The sequence below is a fragment of the Pleurodeles waltl genome, chromosome 7 (genome assembly GCF_031143425.1).
Source record: "Pleurodeles waltl isolate 20211129_DDA chromosome 7, aPleWal1.hap1.20221129, whole genome shotgun sequence".
NCBI lineage: Eukaryota > Metazoa > Chordata > Amphibia > Caudata > Salamandridae > Pleurodeles > Pleurodeles waltl.
Genome location: NC_090446.1, coordinates 275,959,087 through 275,978,896, shown reverse-complemented (window position 1 = coordinate 275,978,896; position 19,810 = coordinate 275,959,087). Strand labels below are relative to the sequence as shown.

The 19,810-nt window shown below is 44.3% G+C and overlaps 1 protein-coding gene across 4 annotated transcripts in view; it reads right to left on the bottom strand.

Annotated features, from left to right (window-relative positions):
* The window catches only part of RIPOR3 (RIPOR family member 3), a 451,742-nt gene that overhangs the window by 53,709 nt on the left and 378,223 nt on the right, over window positions 1-19,810 (bottom strand). For all 4 annotated transcript variants that reach the window (XM_069243646.1, XM_069243644.1, XM_069243645.1 and 1 more), the window contains 4 exons: window positions 13,685-13,820; window positions 8,304-8,906; window positions 6,054-6,193; window positions 1,554-1,692 (listed from right to left, as the gene is read on the bottom strand). In XM_069243646.1, the coding sequence (XP_069099747.1) occupies window positions 1,554-1,692; window positions 6,054-6,193; window positions 8,304-8,906; window positions 13,685-13,820 (1,018 nt within the window). The remainder of the gene's footprint in view (window positions 1-1,553; window positions 1,693-6,053; window positions 6,194-8,303; window positions 8,907-13,684; window positions 13,821-19,810) is intronic.

Genomic DNA, 19,810 nt, shown 5'->3' with positions numbered 1-19,810 from the left:
AGAAAGAGATGGTCCGCGTGCCAGAAAACAACGCACGTCTTCCCCGAGTGAAAAATAATGACGCAAGTCCGTGTGTGAAGGGGCGAAACCGACGCACACCCCATTTTTCCACGCATCTCTTCCTCTGCGGCCCTCTTCGGAGATTTGCCACTCCAAACCAGGTACTTTGTGCTTGAAAGAGACTTTGTTTGCTTTTTAAAGACTTAAGACACTTTATATCACTTTTTAGTGATATCTCTACAATTTCATATTGCATCTTTTATCATTTTGGCCTTCAAATATCCAGATAAATATTATATATTTTTCTAAACACTGTGTGGTGTATTTTTGTGGTGCTCTATTGTGTTATTGTATGATTTATTGCACAAATACTTTACACATTGCCTTCTAAGTTAAGCCTGACTGCTCAGTGCCAAGCTACCAGAGGGTGGGCACAGGATAATTTGGATTGTGTGTGACTTACCCTGACTAGAGTGAGGGTTCTTGCTTGGACGGGGGTAACCTGACTGCCAACCAGAAACCCAATTTCTAACAAGAGGTGTTTTACTATTGAAGTTGCCAGCATTTACGACTCCTGGCTCATAATTAAAGTGAACAATGACAGAAAAGCCAAGTTAGAAGTGAATATGGACGATTTTGTCTAGGGTCCTATTTAAGTATCATGTCCGGGGCTTTTCAGAATCTAAAAATCTGGACAAATAGCTTGTATATTTCTCTGGGAAAAGTGTCAACCCTCTTTGCTGGGGGGAGCAGGTGAATTCAAAGAAGAGGAGAATGAGGAAGAGGTTGTCACCGTGCACCTGGGCAGGTTGGGGAGCAGTTTCCAGTTGTTAAGATCTTATGGTCTGCCAAAATGGAAGATTACAATGAGGTTGACAATCGAGTGGCGCATTCCAAAATGGTTATATCAATAGCTGGAGAGCTGTGTAATTTTGAAGATTCCTAAAACAGGGAAATATAGCCATGAAACCAGTAGAAGGTGGGCTGAGGTGTTAAGGTACAGAGATTCAGTGGTACTTTTGTATTATGTTTGGCTAGACATTTGTGTTTATAAGGGATTATGGTTGAGGCTGCAGTATTTCTAAGCATGGTGTACTACTTTAAATAAAATGAACCACCTTTACAACAAGCTGCTCATCTTCGTGCAGCAGTCCCCATCATTGCTCCTGCCATTACTCTCTGAATCGCCCATATTTATGGGTTTTTGTCTCTGTTGCTTGAATGTTAATGTGCCTAGAATCGCCTCAATCAATTAGAAATGTTAAAAGTGCAGCTAGTTTTAGCCTCACACATACTTACTACTGGTGAAAAGTTTAACTTTTGTGTTCTTTGCATATATTTTTGGACATTTTGCATGGTTCTTCTCTGGAGATTATTAAAAACCTCTTTGGCGTTAGTGACCTGTCAACTTCACAAAAAGAAGTGCTGTTCCTTGCATCTGATTGGTGTTTTTTGAGAAGTTGACAGTTGAGTGAAGAAGTTCAGTGCCTTGAGACCCTATGGGTGATTAGCTGCACTTTACAAATCCATGATTGAATGATTGAAGTTCTTACCTGTAAAAGGGATTTGCACACCTGAAGATGGATGGCGAGCAAAAGGTCCAACTCATCATTTCCTGTTGTCATTTCTCTGCCTGCTGTTTTGATGCTGCTGCCGAGAGACTGCAGTGACTCGCCATGGGAAGTGCTGTTGCTAAATGTGAAAGATGGAGCAACAAAAAGTTTTCATTCAGCAGGCCAACTATGCTACATAGTAAGACACTTAGCTGCAGTTATTGAAAAATGCCGCTGGGGAGTTTAGGGTAGTGAGCAGAACTGGTGTAGGGCTTTCTGCCACATTGGGCAAACGGATATTTTACCACACCAACACTCCCAAAAACAGTACCACCCCCCTCACATAGTAGCACTGAAAGACTCTGCATATCTCAAGGATGATGCAATACAGCCAGTCAGTTGGACTAGCATTAAGTATGTCCCATGACCTCAGTCAGCAATAAAGATCACCTTCCGCATCCAAATGAAGAAATGCACAAGCCACAGCTGCTTAGGTAGGCGGGCATTCATTCTTTCACTATTACGTAAACTTAGGGGTATATTTGCAAGCCCCCTGCACTGCAGTTGTATCACTTTTTGTGATGCAGTGGTGGCGCAAACCTTAAAATCATATCTATGAGGCCATGCACAGCCACTTTGTGTGGCTTTGAATAGCCTCATACGCATGGAGTAAGGCAAGGCAGCGCAAATCGCAGTGTTGTCTTACTCTGCACATGAGAGGTGTTCCATGGGTATTGCAGTGGGTGTTCCCACACAAAACCCATGGTTTTGATGCATCCTTAGATTTACAAGGCCTTGTAAACCTGGAGATGCACCAAAACCTTAAGCCTCCGCAGGAAGAAGTGCTAAGAAGAGTAATATCTTTACTTCACCTAATTTACTGCAGCACACATAAAAAGAGGAAAAAGACTCCCAGGATTTTTTTTGTGCAAAAAAACAATCCTATATACCTTGCAGATAACCTGGAACCGTGGTGCAAGGGTGCAAGCAATGGCGCTAGGCTGCACAATGGTGCCAGCGTAGTGGGAAAAGACAGGAATGCGCCATATGGAATAGATACGGCGCATTCCTGCCCTTTCTGTTTGATGCAGGGCTGTCCAGGAAGATGACTTGCTATGCTGTCCTGCGCCAAAAACTCATAAATAAGGGCCTTAGTATCTCAAAGAATTGCACCATAAATTTTAAACACAATAACTTAGACACTCCCAAAAACTCTCATTCTTGATAAATATTACTAAATACAGAAAGGAGAGCAAAACACAGACCAACTGTTTTCTCTTACAACAGCGACAATTAACTTGAAATATTTACTAAATAGCCAAGGGTGTGAAAAAAGAGTCCCTTCAGACAGAAAATTCACACCATGCCTTCCTTCCCTGACAATGGCATTGTCACCAATTTCCATCTAAAATAAAGGCAAGACAATGATACAAGCTTCAAACAATGCCTTAAAGCATTTGTCTGCAACGTTGCCTTTCTTCCCCAATAAAGTGGCAAATAAGCTGATACCAGTAACACATTTGCCAACAATAGCATTTTTCTGCCAGCTGGATCCCCAGACCACCCTCTTCTACCCGCTTTAGACCGATCGATGGACAGTCTGTCACTTTCAACACCAACTCTTCAAAACACTGCTGTGAAAATAAACTACTGGGAGATGGAATAAGATCTTCATTCCTAACACAGGATCATTCACCCAACAAAAGACTTGCCTTTGATTACATGTAAGGAATACAAAAACAGCATACCAATGTAGAGTTAAAGACGACCCCATCTCAACACCTTCAATGTAGCAGATAAGATCCTCCCCTAAACAAAATGTAAACAGAAAAACTACAGATTGGAACTGTAGATTCACTCTCTGCCAACCAGTAAGCACATCCTGAGAAAAAAAATGATAGCTTCGCAAGGGAGAGAACACAGTCTCAAGGATGATACCGTATGGAACACAAGAAACTAACAAGAATTCACCAAATATGATAGAAAAAGAGACAGACAACAAAAATGGATCCAGAACCCCTCCATCCAACACAAACCTTTACAACGAAGAAAACTAAAACACATCTTCCAGTAATGAGTCTTTTCTGACATAACTTTGCTCTCTCAACTGAGACTTAAAGCTCACCTGCTTCTGCCTGTGCAGTCTGTAGAACACTGTCATAGACAAAGGCAATCCCCACTTGGTGCCACACGCTTAACTTAAGATGCAGACAATGCAACAATTGTGAACGCAGACCAAGAAGATCTACATCACATCTAAACTCCAACAGCATCCAAAACCGGTTGAGATCATACAAATCCAAAAATGTCATACAGCATTCTAGTTAAGATCTCCAAGGTCTCCAGAAAAACTGTCACAGAACTACAAGATAAAGCCTCCCACATAGACTAATAGACATTATAACTTCTCCCTCAGCAATCTTAGACCTCTAACACCCACCCCTAAGATGTATGTTACTCAAATGTAGATCAGCACCAAACAATGAGTGGAGATTACAGACCAGATCCGAGTCTCTAAATTGGACCTCCACTTTATAGTTGAAACTGGCTTAATGAAAACTCTGAGTCACTATGCCTCTCCGTTATGGACCAAACAGATAAACTGAGAGGAATAGTAGCAATGATACATAAAATGCGCCTAGATGCATGAATCTGAAAATGATCAATTTCCCATATTCCAATTGTTGACCTTTAATTCAGGGAAACCTAAAACACAAAGATCCACCTAATTTTCTCTCACTCAGTAGACAAAAAAACTTTTGTGGAACAGCTCCCTGAATTCCTTATGAATAAAAAGTTCCTCAAACTAGAACACATTTTTAGGTGACTGTGTCCTTCACTGGGGGAATTAAGATATCTGTGGTGCCTCACTAATATCCTCCTCCCTAGTCAACAACAACCTCAATCAAATGTGCTTAACCCCTAATCATACACAGAGTGAAATCCTAGATGTAATAACTGCTCCTGATTCCAGTACAGTAGTTAGACTACTACCTGATCCCTCATCCTACCACATTTCCAGATGTCAACCAGGAAGACACAAACAATGAACTAGAGGCCCGAAAAACATCAGTCTGAACAACCTAGAATACTAGGTTTCTGCCTCTCCATACATTATGACCCCTGGACAAAGAAATCAGTGTTCTTTCATCCCAGTGTGACAACACTATGGGGGTCATTCTAACTCTGGCGGGCGGAGGAGGCCGCCCGCCAGAGTTCCCCCCTCCGAAATACCGCACCGCGGTCAGTAGACCGCGGAGGGTATTCTAAGTTTTTCCCTGGGCTGGCGGGCGGTCGCCAAAAGACAGCCCGCCAGCCCAGGGAAAAACTCCCTTCCCACGAGGATGCCGGCTCGTAATCGAGCCGGCGGAGTGGGAAGGTGCGACGGGTGCTGTTGCACCCGTCGTGTATTTCACTGTCTGCCAAGCAGACAGTGAAATACTTGTAGGGGCCCTCTTACGGGGGACCCTGCAGTGCCCATGCCAGTGGCATGGGCACTGCAGGGGCCCCCAGGGGCCCCACGACCCCCCCTACCACCATTCGGTTCCCGGCGGGCGGACCGCCGGGAACTGGATGGCGGTAGGGGGGGGTCGGAATCCCCTCGGCGGCGCAGCTAGCTGCGCCGCCTTGGAGGATTCCAAAGGGCGGCGGTACACTGGCGGGAGACCGCCAGTGTTGCCGGTCCGACCGCAGCTTTACTGCCGCGGTCGGAATGCCCTTGGGGGCACCGCCGGCCTGTCGGCGGTGCTCCCGCCGACCCTGGCCCCGGCGGTCTTAGACCGCCGGGGTCAGAATGACCCCCTATATCTAATATCTTAGAAAAAATTGCAGATATAAAAGTAAAAAATAAAAAATATGTTCTACTCATTGGTAAATGAGAGACCTTAATGAAGAAAGAAAAGCTCTGAGAATTTTGAAATACAGTTGGTTTCGACACCTACAAGCAGAGAACCTAAAAACATTAGAAAGGAAAGCAACATTTACAAAAACACTTATCACTGAAGCCAAACCAGCCTTCAAAATACTCAAACTTCCTTATTGGTAAAGGGAAACAAAATGAATTCTCTCTCACAAAACAATCAAAATAAGTCTCATAAACATCCACAAAATCGTAATACACCCTAGTTGACTTCTAGAAAGTTTCACAACCAGATTAACCTTGCCCATCTTGGAGCTTCTGAACTCAAACCTTCAATGAAATGTATATATCAAGTCCTTTATATGGGGGCGATTAAAATATGTTTTGACAAGAAAAAAATTCGTTTTATTTTGGATAGATCTTTCAATTTGAAAACTGTATGTGAGGGTAAACCAATTTGATTTGCAGGTGAGTTTTGCAATTGCATTCTTCCCACTAAACCATCTGCAATTTCTTGAACCCACGACAGCTGGTGAAAACAACATGTTTCAATATATCAGGCAGCTGACGTTCGTGAGAAAGGGAAAGCAGACTATGCTAACATCCAAGAAGCCGTGATTCATTATTGAAATCTGGGTTACCTCTTGCTGCATGTTCTGACACTGCCAAACAAGGACATCTCATCAGCACTGAAGTCGCTATTTAAAAAGTCAAAGCTTTCCAGGACCGTCTCCACCATCAGGCTTTCCATGGATGAATGTTTCTGGCTGGAAGCTCTTGGCTGTTAAAGGGAAAAGAAACATAAATCCACCGACCCAGATATTAACCAGATCTGTATGTAACGCATTGCACCCATCAGAAGATCTTTCCAATGTTGCCAGTCTCTTTTGGCCACAACTCCCCACGCCTTGGATTTGAGCACTTCGATGTATTCCTAGTTAAGAAACAAACTTTGCTCCTGACTTGGTTTTATTATGTAGGCTAGGGAATCTTGGTGTGTTTCCTGCCTTCATTTCCCCCATATGTTATAGCTCCACTGATTCATTGTACATAAGTACCTAATTCAGAACTGCAAGCAGAACTAATTTGAAAAGGCAATTCAGCTTGATCCAGTTAATCCTAGCTCAACAGATTTGCCATGGGTTTTTAGGGCTTGGTGCCTCGATCAGCTGATTGTGTCGATTTGCAGCAAAAGTTTGGTGGTGCTGTTCAAGGGTGAAATGCTGATGCTTTGTCTCTGAGCCTCTGTAGGTATATACTCACTCTCACACAAAACCATCAATAGTCAGCATATGTTCGTTCACCCTATCCACAAAGTTATAGAAATTGGGAGAAGGGAAATTAAACACTGAGGGGCATAATATGACCCAGTTTGTGTTGTTTTTGTGCCACGTAATGTGGTGCAAGTGTGACGCAAACCTTAAGTCAGAAATTTGAAGCCATGCAAAGCCACTTTCCATGGCTTTGAGTGGTTTAAAAAATCTGGAGTAAGGCACCGCAGTGCAAATCGCTGCGTTGCCTTACTCTGTGATATGGTTCCCACGCATCTCCCATGGAATTTGACGCATCCCCAGATTTTCCAGAACTTGGAAACCTGGGGATGCGCCAACATCTTAAGCCTTCCCAGGGGAGGCATAACATGGAGAAATATCTCTATTTCTCCTCGTTCCTTCCTCTTTCTATTTGTGCTGCATTGTGCAGCACACACAGAAAGAGGGATATGCCTCCCAGGATTGTTTTTGTACAGGAAGGTGTCCCTTCCTTCACAAAAACAATCCTGCATGTAATGCAGGCACCCTTGCACTGTTGTGCATGGGTGCCTGCGTTGGTGGTAGGCAGCCCATTGTGTGACAGCGCAGGGGTAAATGTCAGGAATGCGCTGTATGCCTTAAATACGGCGTATTCCTGCCCTTTTTCTGTCATGTAGCGCAGCGCAGCAAGGTTAGTTGCTGCGCTGCATGACATTCTGATAAATATGCGCCTGAATGCAGTAAGAAAGCCTACTGTTACCAGGGCCTTTAGGCACTTCAAGTTCATTATGAAATTATTAGTGTAGGGTTGCATGTGAACATTGATGGTAACTAGCTGGCAAAAGACTGGTCATGTGCTGTATTTGCCGAATGAAGAAACTAATTGGAACTGGCATGCATTACTGTTTGTTAAATACCTTAGCAACAATCCACAAGGTGAAGAGCAACATTTTACATATAGAGTGCAGAGGGCTGTTGAACAGGTCACCCTACTTGACATCAAACCTCAGGGGCTTCATTCAGCATTCAGCATTCTGTTTGGGTTCCCAGGGGTGCCCGGCACTCTCTGGTGGTGAATGCCCCACACCTACACCCATCTTTGTCCCTTTCACTAGATTTGCAAATGGTGTAATGACTACATTATAAAATAATAAAACAAGTCTGTTTTCTGATTTGAATTTTGTCTGTATGTTCTTTTTCATATGTGAAATATTAAGAAAAACCTGAAGTAGGAACAATGATTTTGGTTGAAAAACTTTTATGTCACCACCCTTGTGATTCTGAGTAAGGTAAGAGGGCCTGCTTTAAAAATAAATCTAATATATAGCTGAAGTCAGGCGACGTAATGTCATATGCAGTGGTACGCAAAAAAGATGAAGGTTTGTGCAAATACTCTCTTCCAATGCGTTATCTAGGACTTGCTTTTGCACTTAAAGTTGTATAACATGGACTGTGCTTGATACATTTTATACATTAAAGTTAATATCTGTGATGATGAGTCTGGCAATTGTCTTTCCTAAATTGGGATTTTAGATTATTGTTAGTGAAGTACATTCGAATGCGTCAGTTTTTTAAATTACCTGCACTTTATGAGAACCATTGCTTTAAGAACCCAAAACACAGACATTTAAAAATGCATACCTTCAATATATCCTTGAAACATAAGATGTGTTGTGATAGCTCCTGAAGATCTGCTTGCCCTTCGCTCTTCAGCTTGAGCAAGTCCAAAACCTCATCAAATTGTCTCCCAATCGCAGGTTGGTATCCTGGCAAGTGGTTTGTGTTACCGCCAAGTTCCATGATTTTGTGAAGACTGGGTGTTAGGTTTCCATGTATGGAAGTCATGTGGTCCGAGTCACCACCCGCTGACTCACTGAAGTCCAGTTTAGTTGGCATAATTGCTTGGTGACCTCCATATTGGGTGGATGTCTCTCGTAGGATATCCAGTGTCTTATGGCTTGGAGTTTGTAAGTAGTCCTCTGTGCCGCTCCTCGGTCTGGGAAGCTCCTGTAATGAGTCGTACTGTAGTGTTGCCTCATCGCCATCCCTTCCAATTGTTGCTATCACTTTTTCAGTAGTACTCACACACTCACTCTGGTCAGTGAAAGACTCATCTTGACTTTTCCTCTTGAGACAAACATCAAAGTCACTGTCTGCCAAGTAGCTCAGGATACCAGATGCTTGCTCTTCGCTGCCAGTTGAAGAAAACGTATTCCCTAGATCATTCGGCTGCTGCAATAGAGACTGAAATCAAGGCAGAATAGTTGATTAAAGACAAGGTACCAAGACAGAGCATACGCAGATCCAACAGCCAATAGGAGTGCAGATTCTGCTCCTTATCCTCACACAGTTCGAAATGTCACTAGAGATGAGTCGCTAAATATAACACCTATTGAAATATGTAGCTGCAAGAAATGGAACAGAATACTTTCCAAGTACTTTTATAGGCCCTGATTCCGAGCTCATCGGTGTTTTCCAAGGTGAGTGGTTATTGCTGTGAGTTCATTAAATACATCCCCTTTCGTTACATTTCGCAGGTCAAACTTGCGGATTTTAATGGAGAAAACAGCAAGGTGTTCACTGCATTATGCACATTTTGGTGTATAAAGCCTAAACATGTCGAAATAGGTGCTTTCTTGTGCACCTGTTAAAATCCATACTCCATGGTTGTGGCTTTTATAGGGAGCAGTATATAGCACCCATGCCGCACATTCGGAGCCAGCGCTTTAATTTCTCTAGTTTCTCTGCACAGGGCTGCACAAACTCCTGCTCTGCCTTTACAGGATGCAATGCCAGATAAATGCGGATGACAAACTGTGACAGACTGTGAACAGCAACTTCCTAGAATATCAGATGCCACTTAAAATCACAAATTATGACTTGTTCTTCAGATTCTTTTATTGTTAACTGCCTTTTCATGGAAACTCACAATCACTTGCAGGTACTGTGATATCTTCTTGCACGAATACTGCTTATCATTTATTTCCACAACATAGTTTCCACATATATTGTGCATATCAGCAACAAGAAGATCTTTTACAGCAGCAACAGCAAGAGCTCAAGCAATGCAGAGGTGAGAAGGGAAGGTTGATTGTGCCCACCATACCCATATGTTTAGACAGTTGTATGCCCAAAGAAAATGTAACTCTTCCAGAGACATCTGTGAATCACAACCTTGCTGCTTCTAAACATTTTATGGAAGTAGCTGTCTTTTACTTGAGACTTAGTTATGATTTCTATCTGAATTTTCAGGAGTACGACACAGTTGCTCATGGAAAAAAAGCTTTGTGAATCAAATTCATTGTCTTTACAATCCTTACCTCTAGATCCTTGATAGTCTGTATTTTACTTCAGTGAATCTAGGCAAATCTATATTTTGGTTAAAGACTGAAGTTGAGCCCTATGCTCGTTTATAGCGTCCTATCACTTATGTAGTGTAGTCATAATGTCAGTAAGTTTTATGTGAAGCTTTTTAAACTTTGAAACTTCGACCAGTAATGAGTCCTGATAACATTATCTGCCTAGCCCCATATAAAGCCCTGGCAATCACAGCCCTCTTCTGGAACAGCTCAGTCTAAGGCCCATGTTTACATGGAGCTTGCGCTGTCGCTGAATAATGTTTTTGTCGCAGCGATGGCGCAGGATGCTGAGCCATATCTACAAGGCCTCGCAAAGCCACTTTGCGGCCTTTACATCGCCTTGTAGATATGGAGTAAGACAATTCAGCGCAAGTCGCTGCATTACTTTACTTTGCGACAGGGAGGCATTTCCATGGGTGTTCCCATGCAACCTCCATGGGTTTTCACGCATTCCCAGATTTACATGGTTTTGTAAACCTGGGGATGCGTCAAAAATCTATGCCACTCGGGGGGTGACATAAGACTGTCGCAACAGGGAGAAATATCTTTATTTCTCCCTGCTTTTTCCTCTTTCTATGTGTGCTGCATTCTGCAGCACGAGGAAATCTCCTCCAGTGATTGTTTCTGTGCAGGAAGGTGCCCCTTCCTGCACAAAAACAATCATCCCCACAACGCAGGCACTCTTGCACCATGGTGCAAGGGTGCCTGCATTGGCACTAGGCAGCAATTCCTGTGCCAGCGCAGGGGGACAGAACATGTAGATACAGCGCATTTCTACCTTTTCACAGTGGTGCAGAGCGGTGCAGCAAGGGACTTGCTGTGCCGCCCTGCTCCAGGGGGCTTTTATATATGGCCCTAAGTGTGAAACCTGTCTGCTGCATTATCCGATTGACCCATGAGTCCAGGAAGAGAGAGGGACACTGGAGCAAATATCTTACTAATTGAAGTGAGTAGTCGGCCATTTGTTTTGAGACAGCAGATGTCTCCAGATGATAGTCTTGAAGAACAGGCTTCGGGTCATTACAATTGAAGGTGTGTAGTAATTATTTCTTTCCAGTCTTCACTCCTGAGATGTCCACTGCCTGATCCATCAAATCCTTCTTATAGTTGAATAATTCTGCGAGCTGGATGTTGTCGCAAGGATGCAAACTAGACAGAGAGATATACTAAACTATGGACATTCCCGCCGCCCACCTGTCCATATATGTCAATAATACTTGAAGATCCATCTTCCAGTTTTCTAAATTTTGTGTGGTGCCCTACACATATCTGCTACATTCTCCAATTATGGGTACATAGAGAAGTATGATGGTCCAAACAATACCAGAAGTTTCTAGACAGGTAAGCCATCTATCTTGGTTTGCACCTTCATGAGGTGATTGTTGATAGACCTCTTTATGATGAAGAACAGTGTCGTCATTTATTTCTTTGCGACCAAACACTTGATGGCAGTAACTATGACAGATGGTGTTTACCCCAATACTTATTTACTGGTGTCAGACTCTAACTGTATCGACTACTCTGTCAATGGTCTCTCTTCCATCCCAGGCTCTAGGCAGTTCAATAGCAACTGCACAATGTCCTGATATCTAAAAGGTCACCTTCTCCCGAAATAAGGCAAGGAGGTACCATTCAGTTCTTTCTCCAAGCTTACTTATAACTACAACTTGGAAAGGCAGAAATAATAATGCTTTCACTAGTTATATCGAAATGTAAGTTGTCCCATGTCAATATTACTTTTATGGCTGGTATGGCCTAAGGCACTCTGATATCTTGTGTAACCCCCTTAGTTATCTGGTATGTGTGCTCAATCCAACGAGTGATGAATTTTTGTTTTGAGGAAATACAGGAAAAAAGTAATTGGGCCCTCAAATCTCCTTGTATCGACACTTTGTGAAGCCCAACTGGCTTCACCCACAGATATTGTCATTGGGTCAAATTGTCACCACAGTCAAAAAACATTATAGCAGTGAGATTATGTACCTTTTACGAGTCTGAACATTGACATTGTAGAATAACAGAAACAATGATGTTAATGCAGACTGATATGGCAGATCCCTTTGAACTGGCATGTCATAATGGGAAATTATATACAGGTGGACTGTGACACAGTCTATCCAGGAAGACCTCTGATCCCCCTCTCACTCTTTAGCTACACCTGTTACTTCTCACAGATTTGTACTATCACAGAGTGAACAACCTTCTGTTGCAGCAAGCATAGGCCCATGGATCAAGAACATAAAAGACAAACTACAAACATGATAAAGGGACATGTAGAACTAATCAGAGATGCCAGCATAGCACATATTATAAAAATGTGCATCAAGCTCTCACACTTTCTCATCCATCACACGGCTTAATGCAGCATCCCATAACACGAGAACCACACCTCAGTAGTCATCACGCATGACATGGAAACATTTTCCATACATGCTCAAACCAACAACAACGCTCTTCCAACCATACACTCAAGTGTACAAGCGCTTCTGCATCCCACCTAGGATTAGCAAGTTCAGTACAAATACTATAATTCAGTACATCTACACATGTATTGCTCTTGTGCGGCATTATAATCCCTTTTTCAATTTTAACACTTAAGCCATGATCGTTTAAATTATTATGAGCTTACTATAACACGTAAAAAGTTTGGGTTAGCATACATTTGGAGAACATTGGCATACGTAGTCGAAGCATTTATTCTACGGCTTCACTCAATCACATATCCCATCAATTTGTATTCTTTGTTTTTATAGTAAGGCGATGGGTGTCCCTTTTTAAAAAAAAAGATGTATTTCATTTACAGTTTAAATCGCTCTTAATGTCTATGTACTGTTTTCATTTGGTCTTATGTTATTCTGAACGCTTTATTTCAATTTTTCGTCTCAAAAGAGAGGTAAGATTTGTGCAATGTCATACTGGTTCACATTCATTTGTTTAAGTTCTATTCAGACTTTCATTCACTTTAATACATGAGTAGCCATTAACTGATAGACTTCATCTCTACAATATTTCATACATTACCAATTTTGAGTTAATGGTGGTTCTCACATTACTCTCTTTTGATGGAACCAGGCAGATATTGAATGTGAATATAGGTGTCTCCGCCTTCTTTTCCATCTTGTCTGTGGTGCAATCCATCATCAGCAAAAGTAAATTTAACTACATATATCCGATTAAATGGTTGTGGTGTAATCAACAATGCTGGTCACCCCAACAAGTCAGACTATGTAACATGCTCTATTTATATCTTTGGGAGCAGCTGCACAGCCGACAGTCCATTTACCACTCAGGAGCACTGTTGGTCTAGGATTTAGAACGTTTCTCTTTCTCAGTGATCTCTGCAATTTTACTTTTTAAAAGAATTTCCACTTGGAAGTTGTATTATGTGTGCCTCATGCTGAATAAAATTTGTAGCTCTTAATATTTTTAGAACATTCTCATACACACTGCCTTTTATGAACAAACTGAATCAATCCACTTTCATCCTTTAGGTACTACCATTAGCTAGTAATTCCGATGGCGCGGTCATATCAATATCTGTCATGTCAGCAAAAAACGTAGCAACATCAATAAACACAGGGGCTTAACTTTTCTACTTTTTAAGAAAAAACATCATGACAAAACAATTCTTTACTTTCTATGAAAACGGAAATTCACGCTCACAAGAAAGTACTTCTCTCTGAAGCTCGGAGTGTTGGGCGGGGTCCAGTTGTACAGACAGGTTCTTCTTATTGTTGAAGTGGACTTGGTTGCACTGGAGCTACCAGAAGATACCAGCAGTTTTTCGTTATCAAAGGGACTGGTTAAAAGAAAATCAAGGATGTACATTAGCAAATGGAAAGTTTCTTTGTGCTGTTTACTTTAAGTTGCACAATGACTTGGTTAAACCTGGCTGCAGACAGCTCTAGATATCTGGAATACCTTATGTCATCAATTCTTCTAAAAAGTACATTAAGAAGTACAAAGAGAGTGGGCTTATGCTCACCCTCCTTTTTTAACCTTTGGCTTTCCTGTGTTTTTTTAATTGTTTTCAATTGTTTGGATGGGGTTATGCATTAAGGTTAAAGTACGTTGTGGATGGTTATGTTCTCCAATTTGTGACCCCATTAGATTTTGGTCATAAAATTCAAATGGCCATTTTGTCAGACTTGAGCCAGTGTGCGCACTTTGATGTAATTACCTTGCTCATCCAACATTTTAATTGCTGGTTTATAGACTTTCAGGTCTTGCAACAGACGGCTTTGGTAGCTTTACTATCTGTTGTCAACGACCTATTGTCTCTCATACATTAACATCAGTCGCGACTTGCTGACTTGTATAGGGGCAGTGAGGGTGCAGTGCTTGCACGGGAGGGTGGGTTGGTGTAACATTTCATTAAAAAAAAACGTACCTCCTCCGTTGCTGTGTCGCTCCGCTCTCCCTCTGTGTCACTGCAGGCAGGCACAGGCTCCTAGCCTGCTGTGCGGCCAATTTTGACACTGCTCAGATCAGCGTCAGGATTTGCTGGGAGTGCCCTGAAACTATCCAGCCCGGGAACAGAGTGCCCAAGACGGCTGTCCAAACACACATGCGCTCTGAGGGGAGTGCTCTGTGCACTCCCCTCACTGCTCATCGCCCATGTGGCACCGCCTCTTTCACCACGAATGGATTACAAACCTAGTTTATTATCCCTTCGTGGTGAAAGGTTTGTAGCTTGCTTCTGCTGCTGGCGGGGGCAATGCTCAGCCTCCCTAATGGAGGAGCCACCCCTGATACATATACAAATAGTGGGCATTGTGTCAGGCTCTTGCTCCTGTCTGGATGGCTTTCTTGCCTACCTCATTTCCATGTTTCTCATTCAATGAGTATTTTGTCTTTATTATCATCTGAATCAATGACTTGTGTCATTCCACTGCCTACATTCAAGTAACAACTATTTTCTTTTTCTTTTTTTTCATTCAATGTGGGCATGTTTTATCTCCCTTGTGGGCTATTTACCCCCTCAAATTCTTACCCCTCTCAGTGTTGCCCCCACTCACCCCACAGATAAGACATTGTTTCCCCACCTACCCTGCCCATTCCTCCGTTGCTCCTCTGCAAGCTGCTCCAGCTGCTTGGTGGCATTTGCAAACTGCTTTATTGCTCCCTTGGCCAACCCAGTCATGTTCTTTAAACAAAATGCTTTATTAATCTAGTTTTGAAAGGCACAGCAGCTTCATTTGGCTGCTGGTTTGCTCCTTTCTTTTTTATTAGCTTCTACACATATTTTTAATTCACTGCTCCAACATTCGCATTCGCCTTCTTGAAACAGTAAAACAAAACAAAAAACCTAAAAAAATTGACTCTACTTCTGATTCATGTGAGCACTTTCATGGTGATACATGCACGCATATATTTCATCATGCAGGGCCTGCCACAGCATCATGACCCGTGAGTGATGATGCATGAGCAACCTTACTGAACTGGTCAGTGAACTGCTCTGCCTTTGCATAGCTCCACCAGTAAGTGGAAGCCCATCCTGACTTGAACTCTGACCTCGGTCAGAAGTTTGAGGCCCTCCTCCACCCGCAGGCTTCTGCCTGTGTCTCGTCCCTGGTGCCTAGTGGGAGAGCTTGGCTCTTCTGCTGGGCTGCCCTCTGCCTCTTTTCTCTTTTCTCCTCCTTTTTCTATTAGTGTGCTGTTTTTGTGCCTTTTGCCTTCTGCGCTTTCCTCTTTCTTTGCCTCTTTTCTCCTCCTTTTCTTTTATTGTGCTGTTTCTGTGCCTTTCACTTTCTGCGCTTTCCTCTTTCTTTTCATCATTGTTCTCCTCACTCCTCTCATTCTTGCATCTCTCAGTCTCTCCCCACCGCTGCTGCCCCTGCGACCCCGCCCCCTCCTCTCTCTTATGCTCCCTGCTGCTGACCCCGCAGCCCTGCCCCCTTTTTCTCACCGCTCCCACCTCCCAGCTGTCCTCTCCTCCCCCTTCCTAATTAATGGTGGGCGCTATGCGGCCGCGCCAAAGGCAAGCCCATCTGTGCCCATCTGCAACCCGACTGCGACCAGCGCCAGGACCCCTGGACCTCTCGCCCACCACTGCTACACGCCAGCCACACTCATCACTCTCAACCCGGGACACGACAACAACTGTAAGCAGGCATCACTGAGCAACACCAAGGGACCCTTCACCTGTTGCCACTGCAAATTCATCAGCCTCCGTCACTCAAGCCCACCCCTTAGGACACACAAAGCAGGACACAACATCAGATGTATCCTGATCAACACCCGCTCCATCCACAGGCACGCAATCGGACTCTGGAACCTCATCGACACCATATCACTGTCGCCTTGCTCACAGAAACCTGGCTTAACCCCTCCTCGGCTCCAGACATCACCATCGCCAGACCAAACTGCTACAAGATCACCCGGAAAGACCGCACTAACTGACCAAGGGGAGGCATCGTCATTGTCTACAAAGAGTCCTTACGCCTCTCCACCAGCACCGAAGACTCCACAATCAACATGGAACTCCTCCACTTCCAGATTGGAACCAACCCTAACACCACTCTGCGGGGCACCCTCATCTACATACCGCTGGGCCCCCACCCCCATTCTGCAACACACCTCGCCACCACCCACGCACTTGCTTCCAAGGACTACATCCTCCTCGGGGACCTCAACTTCCACCTGGAGAACCCTAATGACAACAATTCCACAACGCTACTTCAAAACCTCACCAACCTTGGACTCAAGCAACTCATCACCTCACCCACCCACTCTGCCGGACACACACTCAACCCTATCTTCACTGCCAGCAACCACATCTCCATCAGCCACATCACCGAACTACAATGGAATGACCACCACTGTATCCACTTTACCTTCAGCAAAAAACCCCATCCGACACTTCGCACACCTACCCACCCCCGCAGGAATTGGAACAAGATCACCAAGGACCAGCTACTCACCAGCCCCAACACCTCACCCCACCTAGACATCCTCGACACCAAGACAGCTGCCCGAGACCTCATGAACTGGATCTCAGACTGTGCCAACACCTTAGCCACCATCAACAAACCCTCCAACGGATGCACATCAACGAAAGCCAATTGGTTCACCCCTGCCCTCAAGGAGTCCAAACAAAACTGCAGATGCTTCGAATGAAAATGGCACACTGACAAGACCCCCCACCAACCACGAAGCCTTCAAAAAAGCCATAAACACACACCACCAACTCATCAGGACCACCAAGAGAAACACCTTCCAGGAATGCATTAACAACAACGCACACAACAGCAAAGAACCCTTTGCGATCTTTAGCGAACTGACCAACCCCAGACCAAACTCCACGGATATCATCCCCTCACAAGAACTCTGCAATAACCTCTCCACCTACTTCCACAGCAAGATAGCAGACATCTACAACAGCTTCCCGACCCAGGACCTTCCCACGCCCACCACCGGCATATCCACCACCGAAGGTTCTCCAAACCCCCACCACCCAGTCTGCTGGGCCAACATATCTGACGAAGAAACCCTCAACATCATGAACTCCATCCACTCTAGCTCTCCCTCCGATCCCTGTCCCCACCACATCTTCAACAAAGCAAGCAGCACCATCGCACCCAAACTCCGGCACATCATCAACTGCTCCTGTGAGACGGACACCTTCCAAGAAATCTGGAAACACGCCGAAATCAAGCCCTTACTGAAGAAGCCCACCACAGACCCAGAAGACCTCAAGAACTTCCGGCCCATCTCTCTGCTCCCTTCCCAGCTAAGTTAATTGAAAAGGCTGTCAACAGACAACTCACCAAACACATTGAACTCATCAACATCCTGAACCCCTCACAGTCAGGTTTCCGGAGCAACCACAGCACAGAGACCACCCTCCTGGCTGCCACAGACGACATCCGATACTCCTAGACAGGGGTGAGACAGCAGCTCTCATCCTCCTCGACCTGTCCACTGCCTTTGACACTATCTCCCACTGAATGCTACAGACTTGTGTCCACAATGCTGGCATCCGAGACAAAGCACTAGAATAGATCACCTCCTTCCTCTCCGACAGGACCCAAAGAGTCTGACTCCCCCCTTCTACTCAGAGGCTGCTCTCTGAGCCCCACTCTCTTTAACCTCTACATGGCCACCCTAGCCACCATCGCCAGACACCATGCACTCAACATCGTCTCATACACCAATGACACTCAGCTAATCATCTCCCTCACCAATGACCCGCACACAGCCAAAACCAACTTCTACAAGGAAATGAGGGCAGTCCCTGCAGGGATGAAGGAGAGCTGCCTCAAGCTTAACATTGAAAATAACAGAAGTCCTCATCATCGGCAACAACCCTTCAGCCGGGGACATCTTGTGGTGGCCCACTGCCCTTGGAAGCGCTTCGACCCCCACCGACCACGCCCGCATCCTCAGCTTCATCCTGGACTCAGCACTCTCGATGAACCGTCAAGTCAGCGCAGTCTCCTCCGCCTGCTTCAACACCATGCACATGCTATCGAAGATATTCAAATGGATCCCAACTGAATCCAGATGAACAGTCACCCAGGCCCTCGTCAGCAACTGCCTAGACTACGGCAACGCACTCTATGCTGAAACCACCACCAAGGTACAGAAAAGGCTGCAACGCATTGAGAACGCCTCCACCCGTCTCATCATGAACACCCCAAAACACAGCCACACCTCCGCTCTACTGAGAGACCTGCACTGGCTCCCAATAGACAAGAGAATCACTTTCAAGGTTCTCATGCACGCCTACAAAGCATTCCACAACGCCGGACCAAAATATCTCAACCAAAGACTCCACTTCTACACACCTAGCAGGCAGCTCCGCTCCACCGACCTTGCACTGGTCCGCGTCCCAAGCTCCGGAAGGCCACAGCCGGAGGAAGATCCTTCTTCCACCATGCCGCCAAGACCTGGAACTCTCTTGCCATCCACTTCAGAAAATCTCCCATCCTATAGCAATTCAGAAAGGACCTCAAAACTTGGCTTTTCACCTGGTCCCCCCTGTTCATCAACGACCTCTCACTTACTGCACACACCCTCCCCCAGCGCCTTCAGACCCTAGAAGGTGACCGGTTGCGCATTACAAGTATTATGATTAATTGATTGATTGAGTGCATTTATATCCTCACATCATGTTTATTTTTTGCCAATACTGTTCAGCATCAACAATAACCACTGGCAAAGCCAATAAATGTGCATGGACAAAGTCAAAGGTTTATCCTAATTGGTTTTGCCAAAACTTGTTTGCTTAAGAAGTGCTTCCTGTTTGAATGTCTTTTTGTTTTACTTTGCTGTCAAGAAAATTTGTTAGATTTACAGAATGTTAGTTAACAATAAATATGTGCGCAAAAATAGGCTTTCTTAAAGATGCATTGAAAATATTGGTCCGTTGTCAAAAGTATATAAAGTGCAATATTTCGCTGTGTGTGGCTTTTACGTTCACCACTTACAATACATAAGTTATCTTATGACTGCTTATTACAACACTCTTTTTTGATGACAGAAGGTATATCTGCTCCTCCAGGCTGTTCAGGAAAGGTGCTGTACTACCCACTTCCATATTGCACACACTCGATTTCAGAATCTGTAATTATGTCGCAGATCCACTGGGACAGTTTACGTATACACCAATGAAGATGTGACCTTGAGGAGGTAGCCTAAAAATCTTGCAGACCTCTCAGGACTAAACCCTAGACCTCATTCACAAACGTTCAGAGTATCAGTGTCACTTAAAACCGAAAAACATTCATAAATACTTGTGAATGTCTGTTGATCAGGATTGGTGGAAAATCTGGCTAATGTTGGCCC